This window comes from Labeo rohita, chromosome 17 (assembly GCF_022985175.1).
Source record: "Labeo rohita strain BAU-BD-2019 chromosome 17, IGBB_LRoh.1.0, whole genome shotgun sequence".
NCBI classification, from domain to species: Eukaryota; Metazoa; Chordata; class Actinopteri; order Cypriniformes; family Cyprinidae; genus Labeo; species Labeo rohita.
Genome location: NC_066885.1, coordinates 12,821,205 through 12,843,033, shown reverse-complemented (window position 1 = coordinate 12,843,033; position 21,829 = coordinate 12,821,205). Strand labels below are relative to the sequence as shown.

Below are 21,829 nucleotides of genomic sequence, written 5' to 3'. Positions count from 1 at the left end.
AGAAGTGTTTGGATGGAGAATCATTTGGATAGGTTTAGAATGTTGTGTTCAGGTGGTCTTCACTGAAAGTGTTACTACTGTGTTTGTGTATTGGCTTTTAGTCTGCTATAATAATAATAATGCTTCAGGAACAGGAAGGTGGTAGAAAGCAAATCAGGAATAGTCAAATCTCTGTCAGATTCATTGTGCTTCAGTGCTGTCAGTCTTCATATCCAGTTGTTTACTGGAAATAAACACTGGGATTGTAGTTCTCTGGAAACTGTTCCCACTATACAAATTCAACTGACCATGTGTCATTTAAGTTACAGTGTGCTTGACACAAGTGTTTTTAGATGACAGGATAAAACTATGAGAAACAGTTATGCAAATAATAACAGAAAAGCACCTGTTGTACTTTTAGTGCAGACATTAATATTTTACAGTATTTAATATTTTAAAAGAGGTTACATCATGCAGTTATACCACTTCGGCTAAAACGTGTGTTCTACAGCTGGGCAACTTTTGCCGAATTTGTAACAGTAAATGGTGGTTGCAAACTGTGTAAATATTTATATTAAATATAAAAACATTTAAATGTTTTAAAGTTAAAAAATAATAAATTTAAAAGAGTACCAAGTTGTTTTTAAAAACAGATGTTAGTATAATGCTCAACATGAAAAATAAATAAAAAATAATGTAAGATTGATAAATAGACTTTGTAAAGTGGATTATGGCTATAAGATATAACATTCATGCACTTTATTTGATCAAATCTGCTTGCATATGAGAATGTGTCAATTTACATAGTTATACATATGACCTATACAACCTAATGCATAGACGCACATTTACATATGGTCTATTTATGCTCATATAGGTATCTGATTAGGAAACATACAAGTAACCAAATGTAAATTCCTGCATAACAGATGCTAATTACAGGCTTACAGGGATAGTTTACCCAAAAATTAAACATTTTCATTAATTACTCACCCTCATGTCGTTCCGAACCTGTAAGACCTTTGTTCATCTTCAGAACACAAATTATATTTGTGATAAAATCTGAGAGTTTTCTGACCCTGCATAGACCGCAATGCAACTGAAACACTCCGAGGCCCAGAAAGGTAGTATGGACTACTAGTAAGACAGTAATCATTAAAATGGTCCATGCGACATCTGTTTTTAAACTGTAATGTTATGAAGCTACAAGAAAACTTCTTTTGCGCAAACACTTTATTCAACAATTTATTCTCTCCTGTTTTAATGAACCTTTTAATAAACCTTTCTGAGCCTTGAACTTATCAGTTGCATTGCTCTCTATGCAGGGTCAGAAAGCTCTCGAATTTCATCAAAAATACAGTTGAGACCAAAAGTTAACATACACCTTGCAGAATCTGCAAAATGTTAATTGTTTTACCAAAATAAGAGGGATCATATAAAATGCATGCTATTTTTTATTTAGCACTGACCTGAATAAGATCACATAAAAGACATTTACATATAATCCACAAGAGAAAATAATAGTTAAATTTATAAAAATGACCCTGTTAAAAAGTTTACATACACATATAGTTGCAAAGTGACTAAGGAGTCCCTTAGTTGTCCTTAGTGTGAAAAGATGGATCTCAAAACCATACAGTCATTGTTGGAAAAGGTTCAAATGCACAAAAATGCTGAAAAACAGACTTGTGGGACCTGAAGGATTTTTCTGAAGAACAGCAGGAAGTTTAACTGTTCAGGACAAGCAAGGGACTCATGAACAACTATCACTAAACAAAAAAACACAGTTGTGGATCATTCAGGTAAAAACACTGTATTAAGAATCAAGTGTATGTAAACTTTTGAACAGGGTCATTTTTATAAATTCAACTATTTTCTCTTGTGAACTATATGTAAATGTATTTTTTGTGAAATATCTAATTCAGGTCAGTACTAAATCTAAAATAATATGCATCTTTTATGATCCCTCTTATTTTGGCAAAATAATTAACATTTTGCAAATTCTGCAAGGTGTATGTAAACTTTTGACCTCAACTGTATCTTAATTTGTTTTCTGAAGTTAAACGAAGGTCTTAGGGGTTTGGAATGACATGGGGGTGAGAAATTAATTTTCATTTTTAAGTGAACTATCCTTTTAATGTTTTGTTGATGAAACATGATCAAATGGATCTTTACAGTCATAACAAACATGATGTCCTTGTAAGCACGATCATCCATAATATAACCATATACCAAATCTGATCAGATCACGTTATGTTTGTGTTAAATTAGAAAAATGTACATGTTTTTCTATAACAGTACCTTATAGTTCCTTATGTTTTAATTGTAAGTTATAAGTTTATCAAAAAAGTTGTAGGCCAGAAGACGCACATCTGTGGTGTTCTGCTCTGAAGTACATCCTGTTCTCTCATTTAAGAGGTCATGTTCATCGTGGCTGATGGACAATGAGCGTAGCAGGTGAGGGAGAGGTGGGACACTAGCATGGAAAGGTACCACTTCTGTCATGCGAGCATTATGTGGCACAATGAAGCCTGATTTGCTGTTGTTGTACGGGACAGTGAGTTCTGACTGGCTGGCTTTTGTGTGCCAGTGGTTATAATGTTCGAGGACAGGGAATAAATGACTGAAAACAATTACATCATCACCGGGAAGGGAATGCTGAGTGACAAAGTCTGGAAAGTGCGTGACTCAGTTTGTGTGAACGTGAAGGTGTGATGTGATGGACCTTCAGTCTCTTATCACGTTTAGTAATGATGGATTGGTCGTTTTAGAACTCTAGTGTAGCTCAGAGGGAAGAATTAGCTTTATGGTTAGCTGCATTTGGATATTGACACTGCTGCTTGCTTGCGCAAGAGGCATTAAATAGTCAAATGTGAGTCAAATTAGCTGTATAGATCATTATAATTACGTCATTTGCAACTCAGTATCCCAGCTGCTTAGCCAAGGTAAGATGCATTGTTTCATGTCTGAAAAGTTTTATAATACTTTTGGTATTTGGATTGTTGCTATTGGGTTTTAGATGATGTTTCTATGCAGAGCTTCATATTTTCTGCCTCTTTTGTTTTGTTAACATCCGCCTGGCATTGTTTGCTCTTACATAGGGCTAGTAATGTTGACTGTTTTTACCAAACGCGTACCCAGTCCTGTCTAGGAGCACAACACATGCTGTGGCAGAGCCTCAGTGCCATGCTTAACTCTCACTGCTTCTGCCACATCCAGTACATTTTACTCTCTTTTCTCTTTTTCGGCTTCTCTCACTCTCTCTAGCCCCAGGATAAGGTAAGAGTGATGTCTTTCTCTCTGCCTTTCCCTTTCTGTGCCTTTCGCCTTCTCTCTCCGTAGCTGTGGTTTCTGTCTCTGCCCTTTTCCATACGTACTACAACTCCCATCATGCCCCGCTCCACCGAGCCATCTGGTGCAGTGCGTTTCTGTGGAGTCTCATCCCTATCATACACTGAGGCCTGAGCTCCTCGGCCTGATAGAACAAATTCATGCATCTCAACTGGAGTTTTGCTCTATGAACTTCTCTTGCGTTGACGTTTAGTTTGTTCTATCCGGCTCCGAAGCTGAACACGCTTCTTATCGGTCACACAAAAGCCATCTAACCTTTTCGAAGTTGGTTTATAAATGCAAAAGATGTAAGGAGTGTTTTAAAAACAACAGGAAAAGTGGGCAGTAGTTGTGTGTTGTGAAATATTGTGGATTTAAATGTTTTCGATGTCTAAAATATTAATGAATAGTGTGCTAACTATTGTGTTTTGGTTGCTTTATAAGTTTTTGTTTAGTGTGGCATGGATTGTGTTCATATATGTTGTGTTTTGCTGTTGTTTCAGTTGTGTGGTGCTCTATGTAACATCCAGGGACAAAAGCTTCAAGCTGATCAGTCAGCAGTTGAGGCCAATTACTCTGTCACATCGCTGACGGCACATTTAATTGGCCATGACTCACCACATTGATCACAGGTCAATTTTATTGCAAAAATTAAAATAGATATGGTGTTCTAAGCATGTTTGGTTATGATCACCAGTGTAGTTAGAGAGGATAATTAATCCACATTGTGTGCTTAAACACATTCACACATCTTGGTTCCAGAATGTGAGGTAGGAAGCATATTATTAGAATATAAATATTCCTCAGAATTGTTGTATGCTGTTTCATATGCATGCAAATGAACATAGAACCATAGTACTGCCTTCTTATACAATGCTGGCTCTATTCAAAGAAGGAGAATGATGAAGAAGGGAAGGAAAAAGAGATAAGTTAATGCAGAGAGAGCTTGTGCTGCAGAGTCAGCTGCTGTAGTGCTACAGAATCATAAAAACTATGCAGATCAGGACAAATGAACCTGATGTGCAAGAGGATGAGAGGAAGGAATGGAAAGAAAGTTGTAAACCCATTCATCCAAAAACTAGCTCGCAAGCCGACACGGTTTCTTTCGTAAACACACCCTCGTGTGCAGTTCTGCTGTGTGCGCTACAGTACTGTACCTTTAAATCCTGCTGATTGCTGCAGAATTTTCAATCTCTCATACACACACCGTGCAACCAGCCCAAGACTGCTGTCCTGCAGAGATCCAGGCGTTTCTAACAGCACTGCAGAAGGGTGCACACACTCACACAGTCGTAAATTTGATCTGAGCTGAAAAATACTTATTCAAAGTGTCAGTTTATTAGCGGTGCTTGCTATAACTGTTCCTCATGGACTGGGGTTTTTTCAAAACCACTCGCAATAAGTGTTAAACTTTGGCACATAGCAAGACCTGCACTGTTTGTGATACTGACATATAGTAAATTATACCTTTAATTGTGCAATTTGTTTATGAGAGGTGTGCGATTGCTATTACTTTTCAAAGAGTTAAAGGTATAGTTCACCCCAAAATGATTAATTAGTCAAGTCATTCCAAACCTGTAAGACCTTCGTTCATCTTCAGAACACAAATTAAGATATTTTTGATGAAATCTGAAAGCTTGCTGACCCTGGAGATAGACAGCAATGCAACTGACACATTCAAGGCCCAGAAAGTTAGTAAGGGCATTGTTAAAATAGTCCATGTGACATCAGTAGCTCAACCCTAATTTTATGAAGCTACGAGAATTACAGCATTTTTCCTACATTTCTGTTTTCTTCTTACTTCCTCCTCTCTGTCCATCAGATATCCCTTTCGCTCTTCTCTCCTCTGAGGGGTTTGATTTTGTTCTCCCTGGATGTTGCATGTTGTAACTTTTGTGTTTTTGTTTTGTGTTTATGTTCGTTCGTCCCTGTGCGTCTTTCGCTTTGTGTTTGTGTGTATCTGCTTGTGCTCGTGTACATGTGTGAACCTCTTACACACTCCAGTCTGCGCTCCTTCAGCTCAGACAGGTCCAACACTCTGAACAGAAGCTCCTTCGCTCGGGACAGCATGATGATTGAAGAGATGCTGGCGCCCACCAAAGACACGGTAAGAACGCCAACTCTCTTTATCACTCTTATCCGTGGATTACGCTGTCTTGTTCTCATTCAGTACTGTAGCCGCTTTTCCAACGTTGAGCCAAAGTGTTCTCGTTGCTTAACCGTTGAGTTCCGGGATATGGTTTCATTTTTCACTGTGGGGCTGATAGTAGAGCTCATAATACAAATGCCTCAGTTGTTGCCTTGGTAATGCAAGTGTTTACAGATGGTATGAGATGTAAAAAGCAGCTGCGTTATAGAGGATGGTCAGATATTTCTGTTTACTTCGCTCAAATAGCGCGCTTGGCCAGCTAGAGAAACTGGTAGCCAGGCAACAAATAAGTGACCAATCCCAAGTGGTGACATCACTGCACACATTCTACCAGCATTGTTCAGCACTGTTAGCCAACCATTCTGAGAACTGTTTATTGAGAATTGAGAATGGTTTGTAATCGTGCCATGCTGAACCAAGCTGAAGTGGAAATATGACTGTAACTATTCCTTACTGTTCTTAGAACAGTTCACTTTGAAGGTGGAAAAGCGGCTGTGTTTTCCTTTTAGAAGCACATACACACTACCATGTTTTTACAAACCCTAATTAGCTACCTTCATAGACAGCATTTTAAAGGGAGTCCCAGGTATTAAAGGAGAACTACACTTCCAGAACAACAATTTACAAATAATTTACTCACCTCCTTGTCATCAAAGATGTTCATGTCTTTCTGTCTTCAGTCGTAAAGAAATTATGGTTTTTGAGGAAAACATTTCAGGATTTTTCTTCATATAATGGACTTCAGTTGTTCCCCGATTTTGAACTTCCAAAATGTAGTTTAAATGTAGCTTCAAATGGCTCTAAATGATCCCAGCCGAGGAAGAAGGGTCTTATCTAGCGAAACAATAGGTCATTTTTTTTGAAAAATAAAAATTTGTACTTACACTCTTCAAGCACAAAAGCTTGTGTAGCACAGGCTCTGGGATGCGCATTCACGACACTACGTACTATTGAATCACGTCGAAAGGTCATGTGGAACTACAGACACAGTGTTTACAAAGCGAACACACAAAGACTAACAAAGTGCAAGTAAGTCAAATGCTGTTTACAAACAAAAAGCTACAACGATGTCAGACAATTCTGAAGTTGTAGTAGAAAATAAGATGGAGTTTTTCTACGGTAGTAGTGATGGGAAGTTCGGATCATTTTACGACTCGAACCTTTGAGTCTCATTCAGCAAAATGAACAAATCTTTTTTCGAGTCATTTCATTCATTTTAGCAAAATATAATTAAAATGTTACGTGTTACTTCCCTAACACATCTACTGCTTACACAAACGTTGATCACACTACAAACAAGACAAAACTGTAATGCTATAAGAAATGAGAAGAAAAGATTAACTTATTGTTTACCTGGGTCTTTAGTCTTTGATTAGCTCACCTCACCTTATTTTAAGTTTTTGGGTTTGAGTCGTTCGTTCATCATGTGACAGCCCCATAAGATAAACGAATGACTCGAAAAACCTGAAGACTCGAAACAGGTGAACTAATTTCAGTACAGAACCTAATAGGATGTTGCGCATGCGCGACTGAACAATTCACTCCCCGAGATGACTCGTTCTTCCCGAGTCACATTAAAGATCCGTTCAAAATGAACGAATCATTCAACAACGTGCATCCCAGAGCCTGTGCTACACGAGCTTTTGTGCTTAAAAAGTATACAGATTCTTTTTATTTTTCAAAAAAAATGACAGATTGTTTCGCTAGATAAGACCCTTCTTCCTCGGCTGGGATCATTTAGAGCCGTTTAAAGCTGCATTTAAACTACATTTGGAAGTTCAAATTCGGGGGCACAATTGAAGTCCATTATATAAAGAAAAATCCTAAACCATGGCAAATTATGCTGCTTTTTAAGTTTTAAATTTTAAGATGGCTTTATCCTAAGTAATGACAGCAATTCCAGAATGCATGAATACATCAAAGATGGTGGATGAAGTAAAGAAATTGTATTATTATTATTTAATAGTATTTGTAAATATTTTCAATTAGCTTTTATTATATATATATATATATATATATATATATATATATAATAAATGCTAGTTGAAAATATTTACAAATGCTATTAAATATATATATATATATATATATATATATAGTTTTCATTTTGTTATGTTTTGGTTACTTTTATTAATTCTTGAATATTTATATATATATATATAATTTCATATATTTTAAATATTCTATTTAATTTTTAATTAGGTTCTTTTAAGTTTTTTCTTATATGTATACATTTTTTATTAGTTTTAGTTAACAATAACTGTTTATAATTGATTATAAATATACTTGATTCATTAAATACTACATTTCTACCATATTGATTTATTACTTTGACCTCTGATCACCTCTGATTGTAATGTAGAAACATGCATTTGCTGTAAAGATGCTTCGAAATGATATGTATCGTATAAATAAACGTGAATTGAATTCATTACTGAAAAACATAATAAAAATTGTTTACATGTATTTTGCCACAGATTATGTTTTATGTGTTTGTTCCACTGCAATGCTATATCGCTATCAGACTTGTTCTGCATCGACACTGACTGATCAGCACTAGAAACTATATAAACAAAGGATTGCTACACTTCAACCCTGTAGTCATAAAAAGCCATAGATTTATTGTTAATTCCATTCATTGCCTGGCATTGTTCCTACAATTGCACAAAGTGCACTCAGGACTTTCCACAACACAGCAAAATATCTTGGAATATTTGTTTTGGGTCCCGTGGGGTTTACGAAAGCCTGGTCCCCATCCACACAGACACAAACTGTTCTGTCCAGCGTCACATTCTCTTTTCCAAATGTTCCTTTAAATACACTCTTAGACTTGAGACTTTCAGCCTAATAAGAGTTTATTTAAAGGCACTTTAAGAAATCTAAATGCATGACCTCGATCTATCCTTAAACAGTTGGATAGACACTGGGAAGGAGGACAAAGAGAGAGAGAATGATAGAGAGTCAGACTTGGACTCTGTCAGGCTTTTCCATTTTGTGTTTTCCTGTTCAGTGTTGCTCTTTCCATTCTCTGGATGTAGAGAGCAAATATTCAGGCTAGACTTTTGAAGTTGCTCAATTCTTAAAGAAAACAAAGATGTAGTTATTAGGCCACTGATTTTATTTGATTAAAATTTTTGTTTAGCATGCATATCAAGCATGAAATCCATTAACCTTAACTAAAAATAACTGTTATGAGGTCAGTACTGTGTCTAGTGTAGTATATGACCACGTTCTTTGTTTATGGTAACTTACAAAAAGAGAGAAAGTGCAGTACTGTGTAAGTGCTTTTATTTTTGCTTCAGTGTCAGATGTTGTGTTCTAAAAGCAGCTGCCTGTCTTGACAGCTTTTTGGGCTTCATTACAGTGTTCAGTTCAGGTTCGATCAGGTAGACTAGGTTTTGAACAACTTGGGAGAAACACTTCACATTATACTTATTTTCTCTCTCTTTGTTTGGCTTCAGAGTGTATTTAAAGATATTTCCTACATGGTGGACCCACACAATAAGGTACAGGTCCATGGTCAGGACCATGTTAGATCATCTCTCTCCATCTTTTCCATCCTTTCATTAGACAAAAATCCAAACATGCTATTTATTCGCTCATCTGTATTTGTGTGTTATTATTTGTTTAGAAAAACAAGCTCCACCTCCATCTGTAGCATTTATTTTGTTGTCTTTCACGCATTGTTTTTTCTGCTTTTTATTTTTCTTCTTGAATGTCCTGTTTGAAGCCATGTTTCATCCAGATGCATCCTCATGATGTTTCCAAAGACATTCTGTTTTTAACTTTATTTTGGCAGCGGTTTTCACAAGGCATCTCTGCAAACGTTAGATAAAAAAACATTGATATATACACTACTAGTCAAATGTTTTTGAACAGTAAGATTTTTGATGTTTTTGAAATATTTTTACTATTTAAAATGACTATTTTAAATTTATTGTTATTTAAATATATTTTAAATGTATTATTCCTGTGATTTAAAAACTGAATTTTTAGTCACATGATCCTTCAGAAATCATTCTAATATTCTGATTTGCTGCTCAAAAAACATTTATTATTATTATTGTGTTGAAAACAGCTTAGTAATTTTTTTTTTTCAGGTTTCTTTGATGAATAGAAAATTCAGAAGAACAGCATTTATCTGAAACAGAAATCTTTTGTAACATTATAAATGTCTTTATCATCACTTTCGATCAGTTTAAAGCATCTTTGCTAAGTATTAATTTCTATCATTTCTTTTCCAAAAAAAAAAAAATATATATATATATAATGACTCCAAGCTTTTGAATGGTGTTACAAAGCTTTTTATTTCAGATAAATGCTGATCTTTAGGAAATATATGTTCAACTGTTTTATTGATAATAATAATAATAAATGTTTCTTTAGCAGCAAATCAGCATATTAGAATGATTTCTGAAGTATCATATGACACTGAAGACTGGAGTAATGATGCTGAAAATTTAGCTTTGATCACAGGAATAAATGCATTTTAAAATATGTTCAAATGGAAAGCAGTTATTTTAAATAGTAAAAATATTTCACAATATTACTGTACTTTTTTGTATTTTAGATTAAATAAATGCAGGCTTGGCGAGCAGAAGAAACCTTTAAAAAACATTAATTTTTTTGTTCAAAAACGTTGTACTTTTTCTGTAATTAAATTTCTGAATTTAATTACAACATGTAATGTTAGCTACTGTTTTTAACAAACCTCACACTCATTTTGAAGGTTATGCAACTGCTAACCCTGAAGTGTGTGTTTTTATATATGGATGTGTTGACAGCACCTTGCAGTGACTCGTGAATACAACAACGAGTGTATGCGGCGGTACAGTTGGACCCCTGATACAGTGGACCACTCGCATAACACTGTCTGCAGTCCTGTGCATTCTGGGTAAGTGTGTTTACATTATTTAACGTTAAGTATGCAAACACATTAGAAACCACAACATTAATGTATTTTGATTATATACTGTATGATATATTTATACGCTATAGTTTAAAAGTTTGGGGTTGATAAGATTTTTGAATGTTTTGTAATATCCTGATATGAAGAACATTTGTTTGAAATGTATTTAAGTATTGATTACCTAAAATTAAAACCTTACTGACCCCAAACTGTTAAACAGTGCTCAGTCCTTCCTAATGTTCAAATCTGTATTTCCAGTTACAATATTTTATATAGACGAAATTAAATATGTCATTCTGTTTATTAGTGTCACCAAATGAATTTCAATTCTGTTAGAATAGCAATTTATCTCAATGCTTAAAATGCTTTTGACCACCTATGTGTCCTAAGGGGGGGATTGAGCATCTCATTATGCATTACAGCGATACCATTTGATTGGTGGAAGATGATTTAATCCAGCCAATCTGCAAAAAAGATGCTGTTTTGGGCAAGCATGTGAATAGTTTTTCATTGGCTTCATCGAGTTGTTTGCATAAAGCACATTTTGTTTTCCTTTAGTTTTCTCCCCCCCCACGCTTTCTGCTACATTACACATAAGATCTGATTTTTGACATCAGCTTCATGTCTTTCTTACATGTATGTCAGCATTTTTTACCATGACAACAACTGTAATAATGAATGTTGTTTATTTTTTTTACCTTCTGCTTTCTGTTCTTTTTTCTTTCCGTTAATTTTTCCTTTTGCAGCCCTTCCTCCCCGCGCTTCCTCAGTATGACTCCAGGTGAAAACTGAGTCCGGTGACATCACTCTTTCTATAGCTTTTTCTGTCCTGTCTTTTTCCTCTATTTTTCATCTGTCCTCTCCTGTTTTCTTTCACTCTTTATCTCTTTCCTGCTCTCTGGTGTTTTATTCCCCGTTTTATCTCCTCATCTGTGTGAGCGCTCCTCCACACTGTGTGTGTTTAGCCGGTCTATGGGAAATGGACCTCAGCTCATTCAGAAATTTAGCAACTTCAGCAGTCATAAAATAAATTTCAGATCACTCATTACACACACTACTTCCACCATCAGCACATTAGACATTTTGTGAGGAAAGGGAGTTCATTGTAATGTTCTTCATTTCTCAGTTAGAAATTACTTGTTATAGCTAAATCATTTCTTCAGTAGGACTGGGCGATATATTGAAAATGAATGGTATATTGTATTTGAATTGATTCACTACTAAATCTTGTGGGTGGCATATTTGATATATAAAATATATCTATATATCTATATATGTATATTCTTCAAAAAGATTTAAATTTGTTTATTCTTTGAAAATAATGTAGAAAAACATAACTTTATTATTTTTAAGATTTTTACTGTTTAAGTTCTTTCATTAAACATTTTAAATGTATATTATGTTGTTAAATATTTCTATATATTTTTAAATATTTCTATATATTTTAAATATTCTGTTTTGTTTCAATTTGGTTCTTTTATTTCAGTTTACGTTTTTTTTAGTAGTTTTAGTTAATAATAACAATAACTGTTTATAAATGATTATAAACAGTTATTCAAAATGGTACCTGGTTTTCATTGTATTTTAAACACTTTAAATCTTTTGAATGGTAATTTTAATATTTTATGAAATTATTTTATTCAATTTGAATATAACCAATATGTTGACATGATGTCAAAATTTTTGGTTTATCGCCCAGCCCTTGTCATCAGTGTTAGGATCTCATGTATATGTAACAAACACACAATGGCAGTGAATGCTAATATATACTGCATTCATTTCACGTTAACAGATAATGGGTGTTTTGGGGGTTTTTTTGTCCACCTGTGGAGGTGCTTTTGGTCACACTGTTGATCACTGATCACTGCTTCGAAACAATTGATCTTGGCAGTAAACAGGATATTATTTTCAGCTTTGCACACTGAGTCTTGAGTACAGTGACTATGGTAATATTTTGGTAAGTCAATATTGAAGGAATCCCTGTTTCCTGTTCAGGTGTCTCTGCTGTTGTTGTATGAGGGACTAAATGCTGCCAGGTTTAACAGCTCGAAGCACTGTCACTCTTTTTAATTGTTTTTCCTTTGTCTGTTGACTAAACTGTCTCTATCTTTCTGGCTTTAATGGTCTGTTCTTCGCTTACTGTTTCTCCTCCTTTTCATTTCTGCTTAGACCTTTCCCTTCTCCCTCCCTCTCTCTCTCTCTCACCACGTGTGTTGGGTGTACAGTGATCACAGCATGGGAATCGTCTCTCACTCGTTCGTGTCTGTGTAGTGGGTTAGCGTGGTGTCCCTCTTTCTTTCTTCATCTCCTTCTGTCTTTTTCTTTCATGAATCCTTTATTCTCTTCTTGCAGGTTTCTAGTGAGTTTCATGGTGGATGCTCGGGGCGGGTCGATGAGAGGAAGTCGTCATGATGGGATGCGTATAATCATTCCACCTAGAAAGTGTCCAGCACCAACACGAATCACCTGCCGCCTAGCAAAGCGACACCGCCTGGCGTACCCACCCCCTATGGTGGAGGGAGAGGGTCTTGTGAGCAGGCTGGTGGAGATGGGGCCAGCAGGGGCACAGTTTTTGGGGTAAGAGTTCCTCCATGGTGGCTTAAATTATCTGTAGTCTCACAGTAAAAGCAGATAAATCATGAAAAGGCTAGCTCACCCCAAAATAAAAATTTTGTCCTTAATTACTCATCCTCATGTCGTTCCAAACCCGTAAGACCTTTGTTCCTCTTCGGAACAAAAATTAAGATATTTTTGATAAAATCCGAGAGCTTTCTGACCCTTCATAGACAGCACTGCAATGGAAACCTTCAGACAATCTTCAGATGTGTTTATGAAGACTGTTTTATGTACAACGTGTGTCTTCTTCTGCTTGTAAACAAAGCGCATTGCATCCGGGTTCTATGTCAGAACGCCGAAATTGCTGAATAAAGTTGTTATTTTATTTTCTTTGTGCACGAAAGTATTTTCATTACGTATTTAAATTACGGTTAAACTACTGATAGAGTATTTTAACAATGTTTTTACTACTTTTCTGGACCTTGAAAGTGGTAGTTGCATTGCTGTCTATGCAGGCTCTCGGATTTTATCAAAAATATCTTAATTTGTTTTCCGAAGTTGAGCGAAGGTCTTGTGGTTTGGATTGACATGAGGGTGAGTAATTATGATCTGAACTATCCCTGAAACATAATCTTGGCCTAAATACATTAGTTTTTAACTTTTTTACAAAAATGTCCATGGGGAATGAGTTCAGATTGAGTGATGTCAGGATTTCCTTCTTAAATTCTCATCAAATTAGTGCTGAATGCAGTCTGCAGGGTGCAGTTCCCCATCTGTTTAGTGAATTCTCCCCTAATTGTCTTCACTTCATTTCAGGCCTGTGATAGTTGAAATTCCTCATTTTGGCTCCATGCGGGGAAAGGAAAGAGAGCTGATCGTGCTACGCAGCGATAATGGAGAAACCTGGAAAGAACATCATTATGACTGTAAAGTGACAGAGCTCACCTCCATCCTCAATGGCATGGATGAGGGTAATGTACAAACAGCTAATGAAATAACTGAAATTAGACTAATGAGGGTAGTTTTTATTAATTACCTCACTAGTAGTTTTTATTAAATCCTTATAATTTTGTTTATTTAATTCCAGAGATGGACAGTCCAGCAGAGCTGGAGAAAAAACGTATCTGCCGCATCATCACAAAAGATTTCCCACAGTACTTTGCGGTGGTGTCACGCATCAAACAAGAAAGTGATTACATGGGACCAGAGGGCGGAGTCCTGAGCAGTGAGGCGGTTCCCATGGTAAAGGCTGCCTTTCCCCAGGGAGCGCTTACGAAGAAGATTCGTGTTGGGCTACAGGTATAAGAACTTATCAAGATTGTTGTTGTCAAATTATGTTTGGTCAAGCTTTTGTATTTAATTATTAATCTAATTGAATTACTTAGCCATCCATTTTATTGTATGGAAATCCTAAAAATTTCAGGGATATAGTAAATTTCTGTTTATGGTATTATTAGTTTTAAAATATTTAAAGGGGTAGTTCACCCAAAAAGTGGCGATCATGTATGCGTAGTCTAAGCTCTGGTGAGAATATGCTACTTTCTCGAGAACAAAGGTTTGTTTACAGGAGCAAAGGAAGCAAAGTTTGCTTTGTTTAGCAAAGGAAAAACAATGTCCTCTTGGCTTATATCGAAATCATCCAACAAGTTTCTTTACAAATCTTCGCATTGTACTTCTAATTCATAACGGTGTTTTGTTTTGCTCTCTCTTCTGCGTTCGTCACTTCTCACTTGAGCTTGTCACGTGTACGACAGTTAGCAGAAGCTAGAGATGTTTTTCTTACAAAAATGCATTAATTCGCTTCAGGAGGCCTTTATTCACCCCCCTGAGCCGTGTGGGACACTTTCATGATGGATGGATGCACTTTATTATACTTTTTTGGACTGTTGAAATAAATAACACCCACTCAGTTGACTCATGACATTTTTAAATATAACTCTGATTGGATAATACGTGAGAGAAGAAAGTTACATACACCTAGGATGCCTAGAGCATAAGTAAATCATAAGGCAATTTCCATTTTTGGATGAACTATCCCTTTTATAAGCTATATATTGATCTAGTTGTAGAGCTTGTGTAGGTTTAAAATTGCTTGCCAGCCATAATGATGTTTGGTTTGCGAGTGATTTGAATGCGAGTGGTTTGAATGGTTCGTAGGCGAAAGTAATTTAAGCAATTTACATAAAACTGGCCTGTCATCTCTAGGGGTTCTGGGATCATTCTTTCTCTCTGTCACACACACATACACACTATGGTAGAATATGTTCTCCACAAAACACACACATAATAGCAAAATAGCTATTATTATTGCAAACAACTCAGTGTTTTTTGGATAGTTACTCTCTGTTCCAACAGTCAGGGGCGCAGATGGGATTTTAGAAACTGGGGGGGGCCAAGCTGTCAGCAGATGATTTCAGCTCAGTTATTTTGCGTAATTTGGGCTTTAACTAATTAGTTAGCTCAATTAGTTACATTGCATAATTTGGGCTAATGGTTTGCACTAAAAAAGCCATTGGGGGATTCTTATTTGAAATCATGGATAAACAATAATTAACAAAGGTAAACAAAGGTCTGCCTGACCAACACTAGCAATGCATGATCAAACTGTTAATTGTCTAGTATGCCAATCACCCACGAAAACTTCATGCCTTATGCAAAATATGTTTTATTTAGCTAAAATTTAACGTGGTCGCATTTGTGCGAGTGCATGGTCTGCACTGCTCCAAAAGCTTCTGCTCTATAAAGTGTCAGAAGGAGTCAGAATTCACTGATCACGTAAAGAGAGGCGCATTCAGTGCAATCGCTTCAGATATAAAGCCTGGTTTATACCACTAGCCGCGTCAGCACGAGCACAAAGGTGCACGCAGCTCGCAGCAAAAATAACACAAATATTGAGGAAATGACCAATAAACATGCAAGCATTGTCACCGACAGTTTCACTTTTTTGTTTTCATTTTGAAAAGCTATCATTTACCTCACGTTACGTTATGGAGGCTTTCTTTTCAATTTATTTGATTCCTTTTAATTTTGAGTGTTTGCTGACATTCTGTAATTTATTAGTCGGTATAGGCTAGTACAGCATGTGGTATATGTCATGCTTCTTGTTCGTTTTGTAGCCTGTTTTATTGTTGTTATGCTTTTAATGAAGAATAGGCTACCAATGAATCCATCTTTTTTTTAGTCTTACAAAGTGAAAGATGTATAAATGTAAGCAAAACAGACAATAATCTTTTCTTGTAGCTAAAACGTGACAAGATTGCGAATTCGAAAGTGAAAGCGCCTATACCAAAAGAGGAACTCCCGTTCACAAAATTCAAACCAAACAGGGGGTCCCCCTGTCCCTAGTGGCGTCTGTGTGCCTGCCAACAGTGGTTAGGATGCATTTCCTGTTAAACATCTCATGACCATAGCAACTGTGATTATATACATGTCATACAAGAAACAGTCAGAAAGTCAAAAGACTACAGCAATAAAAAAGTTATATGCGTTCCAAGGATGATTAATTTGTTACAAATGAGTGGTTATGCAAAATGCATATCAGACATGCATTAGTGCTGTAAATGCTCTTCTGTTTTTTTCTCCTGTTCAGCATACCACTTTTTTCTGTTTCTCTCTCAGGCACAGCCAGTGCCAGATGACATTGTGCGGACGATCACTGGTAACCGTGCGTCCTTCAGTCCAATTGTTACTGTGGAGCCCAGAAGGAGGAAATTCCACAAGCCCATCACCATGACAATCCCTGTGCCGCCCAGATCCAAAGAGGCTGTTGCTAACGGACGCAAAGGAGAACCTGCCCCCTGCCTTAGACTGCTCTGTAGCATTACAGGCATGTGAATAGTTTGTGTATATAGGGAAATGTTAGGTCATCATGGTCAAATGATACATGAGAGATGTTCCTTCTGAATTTAAATTAAAGGAGAACTCCACTTCCAGAACAACAATTTACAGATAATTTACTCACCCCCTTGTCATCCAAGATGTTCATGTCTTTCTGTCTTCAGTCGTGAAGAAATTAAGTTTTTTGATGAAAGCATTTCAGGATTTTTTACCATATAATGGATTTCATTGGTGCCCCGATTTTGAACTTTCAAATTGTAGTTAAATGCAGCTTCAAAGGGCTCTAAACGATCCCAGCTGAGGAAGAAGGGTCTTATCTAGCAAAACAATCGTCATTTTTTTCAGAAAATAAAAATGTGTATACTTTTTAAGCACAAAAGCTTGTGTAGCACAGGCTGTGAGATGTGCGTTCTCATACTATTGAACGCACAAAGACTAAGAAAGTGCAAGTAAGTCAAATGCTGTTTACAGACAAAAAGGTACAACGATGTCGGACGGTTCTAAAGTTGTAAGAGAAAATAACATGGAGTTTTTCGACATACTCTAACTTTTTGAGCCGGAGTACACAGACGATGAACTTGTGGTGATTCAAAGACGTGATTCGTAGTAGTGATGGGAAGTTCGGAACATTTTACCAACTCGGACCTTTAAGTCTCGTTCAGCAAAATTAACAAATCTTTTTTCGAGTCATTTCGTTCACATTAAAGATTCGTTCAAAATGAACGAATCGTTCAAGAACGACCCATGGACGTGCATCCCAGAGCCTTGCTACACAAGCTTTTGTGCTTAAAAAGTATAATTTTTTTTGTTTTTCGAAAACAATGACCGATCGTTTCGCTAGATAAGACCCTTCTTCCTCGGCTGGGATTATTTAGAGCCCTTTGAAGCTGCATTTAAACTGCATTTTGGAAGTTCAAATTCGGTTCACCAATGAGGTCCATTATATGCAAAAATCCTGAAATGCTTTTCTCAAAAATCATAAGTTCTCCTTTAACCATATGTGTTTGCTTTGGTGTATACGGTGTTAAAAGTCTGGAAAAATCTGAAATAAAACATGCATTTGCAAGTGACAACGAGGAATTGTGATAAAAGTGATTCCCTACACCAGTGTTTAAAACAGTTTTATTTTTAGGTGGAACATCCCCTGCACAGTGGGAAGACATCACTGGGACCACTCCACTCTCCTTTGTCACAGACTGTGTTTCCTTCACCACAAATGTGTCTGCAAGGTGAGTCTTAGCTGATGTTGAAGTATGTCAGATGCAGATTCAAATCATGTGCTTTGGAGTGGGGGACAGTGGAGGATCTCTGTCCTAGATTAAATTATATCACTGTAATCATGTTCATCTGCACATCCACAATGTCAGATGCTGATTAAACTCAAATATGACTGCAGACTGTGGCCTAGAAATAAGAGTTACTGAGGAAAGGAATAATCACATAAGGTCATTAAAGAACTGGAGAAGCTCAGAAATATGCAACATTAAACCATGTTTATTCTTGTTGCATGTAAACCTGTATTTAATGTAGTCTGGATTACATTTCATTCTATGTGTTTTCTGCTTTTGATAAGCAGATAATTTTCTAAATATGCATGCTTCTATAGTCATGCATTTTGCATTTAACATTGTTTTTTTTGTCTATGAACATATCGGAACAGATTTGCTGCCCATTTTTTGGGTTTCAACCAACCCACTGAGCACCATTCGTATAAACATTTAGTGTTTGTGTCAGTGTTGAAGACAACTGACCAAAGATTCCAAAACTTCTATCATGTAAACATCTTAGAACTAAGGTTTTCTGTCCCATGGAGTTGTAACAGAGAAAGTAAATATTTGTGAACATTTGAGAATTGTACAGGGTTTTCCTTATTCTAGGTGAATTCTTTCCACTCTTTTTTGTAGATTTTGGTTGGCAGACTGTCAGCAGATCAGCGAGACAGTGGGTTTAGCTTCTCAGTTGTACCGAGAGCTGATCTGCGTTCCATATCTGGCCAAGTTTGTCGTGTTTGCTAAAATGATCGACCCTGTAGAATCCCGCTTGCGTTGTTTCTGCATGACTGACGACAAAGTTGATAAAACTCTGGAGCAGCAGGAGAACTTTGAGGAGGTGGCAAGGAGCAAAGACATTGAGGTGTGCCACTGTAACTCACACTCTAGCCTACACACATGCACACGTTCACATAAATAATTCACATTGAACATACTCGGTTTGGAAACAGTGAGTCATGAATATTCTTGTATATACACATAGGTCAATCCATTAGAAAAAACATGACAACATATACCAACAAAACCTTTTTCCTCTGTAATTCACAGACCATATTCATACAAACACCCACACAACAATATTGTTCTCCCATATTCAAACACAATAATGCTTCAGATCATTTGTTGACATTATGACGTAAATGAGGAAATGCTTATGATGTATCACTTGTTCCCTTTGTCAGATTCTGGAGGGTAAGCCCATTCATGTAGAATGCTACGGCAACATCGCTCCTCTGGCAAAGAGTGGTCAGCAACTCATCTTCAACTTTTATGCCTTCAAAGAGAACCGACTCCCATTCAATATCAAGGTTTGAGAGACACTGACCATCCATTGTAGCTATTATGGATGCACATACAAAATTTCAGTGAACAAGTATTATCAAGTAAATCAGCTATACAGTTAAATCTGAATGTTGAAATGAACTGCAAGAAGTTAAAAAAGGGTTTTATTCTGTGTTGTACAGGCAGATGTAACAAATCTCTTGGACATTATATTAATACTTAGCAGTGTGGATACAGCATCACGCAAACGTTTTCGGTTACCAGTGCCACTGAAAAAAAAAAAAAAAAGCTCTATTCACAGTTAGTTATAAATTATTGATTCCATGAGCAAAAGGTGTCCTATAATTTGTATTAGGCTAGTCATGTGACCAGAACATAGCAGAACCCATGAACAGGGCTCCACGCTTACATTTCTTTTTAGGAGCACTTGTGCTTGTAACTTAAATTTGGTAGCACAGTCAAAATTTAGGGAGCACTTTCTAATCAATAATCAGAAAATCTGTTCAAAAATGAGCCTTTCCATTACAAGGTGATATTTGAGGTAAATTTTGTTTTTACCTTTGTAATGGCATTTTTCTAACTTTATTAAAAATGTGCCATCTTTTAAGTCAAATTAAAAAAAAAGTATTTTATAAGCTGTTTAAAATTTCTAATTAAAACAACAGAATCAGAACAAGTAGAATAAGATTAAGTTACCAATCAAATGAAATCAGTATTAACAAAATTAATTTGTTCATTGAGGTGGTACAGAAAAACACAAAAATGGCTTGTAGGTATATTTTCATATGTTTAATGAGGCTCAGAGGTGGCGTGAGTGCAATTAAAATGTATAAATTCATGCTGAGATTTATGTTTTAAATATAAAATTTTGAATATCGAAATATTAAATGATTAAATAACTGAAAAGATACTTTAAAAATGAATTTAAAAACTGCCAGTAGGTGGCGGCAAGTCACTGATTTAATCACTGAATCATTCATTTACAAACCTTAAAAATCAATAAAATCTGTCACTCGTCTTAGTTCATCACGATCTCACAAAGTTCCATTGTAATCAACGAAGCTCTCTACACTGCACACTCTCTTTGCACTTTGTATATGAAAGGATTTGTGAAACATGTCTGTGATACATTACTCAGTGTTGCAAAAACACGTTAAAATGCTGTTCAGTGTAAAATAAAGCAGCTTTTATTAGGCTACTGATATGATTAAGACTTTTTGTCATTCTGTGTTGTATATATGCATGCGTTTTGTAGGTCAGAGATATGGGCCAAGAGCCATGTGGGAGAATCTCATTCCTCAGAGAACCTAAAATCGCAAAAGGCCTGCCACAGAGTGCAATCTGCAACCTTAACTTTACACTGCCAACACACAGGAAGGTAAGAACAGACAAAAACATGATTCTCTAGCGTTATTTGGAGTCTATTAAACATTAACCATGTCACAGAGCTATTTGTGTTGCTGCTTTAGTTGTAACTTTATTTTGCCTTTCCTTTTGTCTTGCTCTCTTTTAATCTCTCTGCATCTGCATTTATTATCTTTTCTATTCCTTTACTGTCCTCTTTCTCTTACTCGTCTCTTTCCAATACCATCTTCACCTTCTCACCATCCTCGGTTGCTGCTGCTCCATTATGTATTGCTGCAATGCAACGTGGGAAATTTTAGGAAATGGAGTCGGATCCTGATGATGAGGTACATATTTCATAACTTGTCAACCTTTGCCTTTTATTGTGGTGCTTATGTGATCATACGCTTATTTATGTGATTGGTCAAAAGCTTTTTGTACCAGCTCCTGTCATTGGTTAGGCAAGTGCATGACTTCTTTTTGTGTTTATTAGTATATTTAAAGCATTCTGTTATTTTGTGGCTTGGTGGGAACATTTTTCACATATCTCTTTTGCAGATTTAAGTTTTATTTAATTTGATTTCAAAGTGAAGCAATTAGGCAGTTTCACTGGAAAATACTAACCTTTCACACTGTTAGCAAATGGGCTGTGCTTGTCTAGTTGACCCTCTCTGAGGAGAACACATTTTAAAGTGAAATGAAGCACAGCATTCCTTACAGAGACTGAAGCAATTGAAATATTTTACTGATAGCCTAAATTAAATTCACCACATGAATGAATTCCTTCAAAAGATGCACTGAAAAAAATCTGGACCAACGTAGATGCAGTGCTTTCAAAACAATCAAAAGCAAAATCTAGTAGTAGTTAGGCACTTAAAAGATCATTGCACTACGATTTTTGTCAATTTGTTCTTACATAGGATTTTTACTTTTGTGTTATTGCAGAATGACAAAGATCGACGACATACCTTTGCCTCATTAGCATTGCGAAAACGCTACAGCTATCTGGCCGATCCAGCATCCAGTGAGTCCTACATTTTCTTTATTCTTGAAACATCAGCATGACATAATCACACGGTCGAAGCTTCACAAGTACACAGGCATCTGATACAGGCATATATGAAGTCACAATAATATCATATCACCATTTTCGAAAACGGAACAGCCAGTATA

The 21,829-nt window shown here is 36.2% G+C and overlaps 1 protein-coding gene across 1 annotated transcript in view; it reads left to right on the top strand.

Annotated features, from left to right (window-relative positions):
- ank3a (ankyrin 3a) overlaps positions 1–21,829 on the top strand; it is a 106,721-nt gene that overhangs the window by 60,166 nt on the left and 24,726 nt on the right. The window contains 14 exon segments of the mRNA XM_051133877.1: positions 5,314–5,416; positions 10,243–10,352; positions 11,114–11,126; positions 11,129–11,148; positions 12,720–12,944; positions 13,740–13,894; positions 14,011–14,222; positions 16,542–16,749; positions 17,893–17,989; positions 18,665–18,893; positions 19,213–19,338; positions 20,568–20,690; positions 20,977–21,003; positions 21,602–21,680. Coding sequence (XP_050989834.1) covers positions 5,314–5,416; positions 10,243–10,352; positions 11,114–11,126; positions 11,129–11,148; positions 12,720–12,944; positions 13,740–13,894; positions 14,011–14,222; positions 16,542–16,749; positions 17,893–17,989; positions 18,665–18,893; positions 19,213–19,338; positions 20,568–20,690; positions 20,977–21,003; positions 21,602–21,680 — 1,727 coding nt within the window.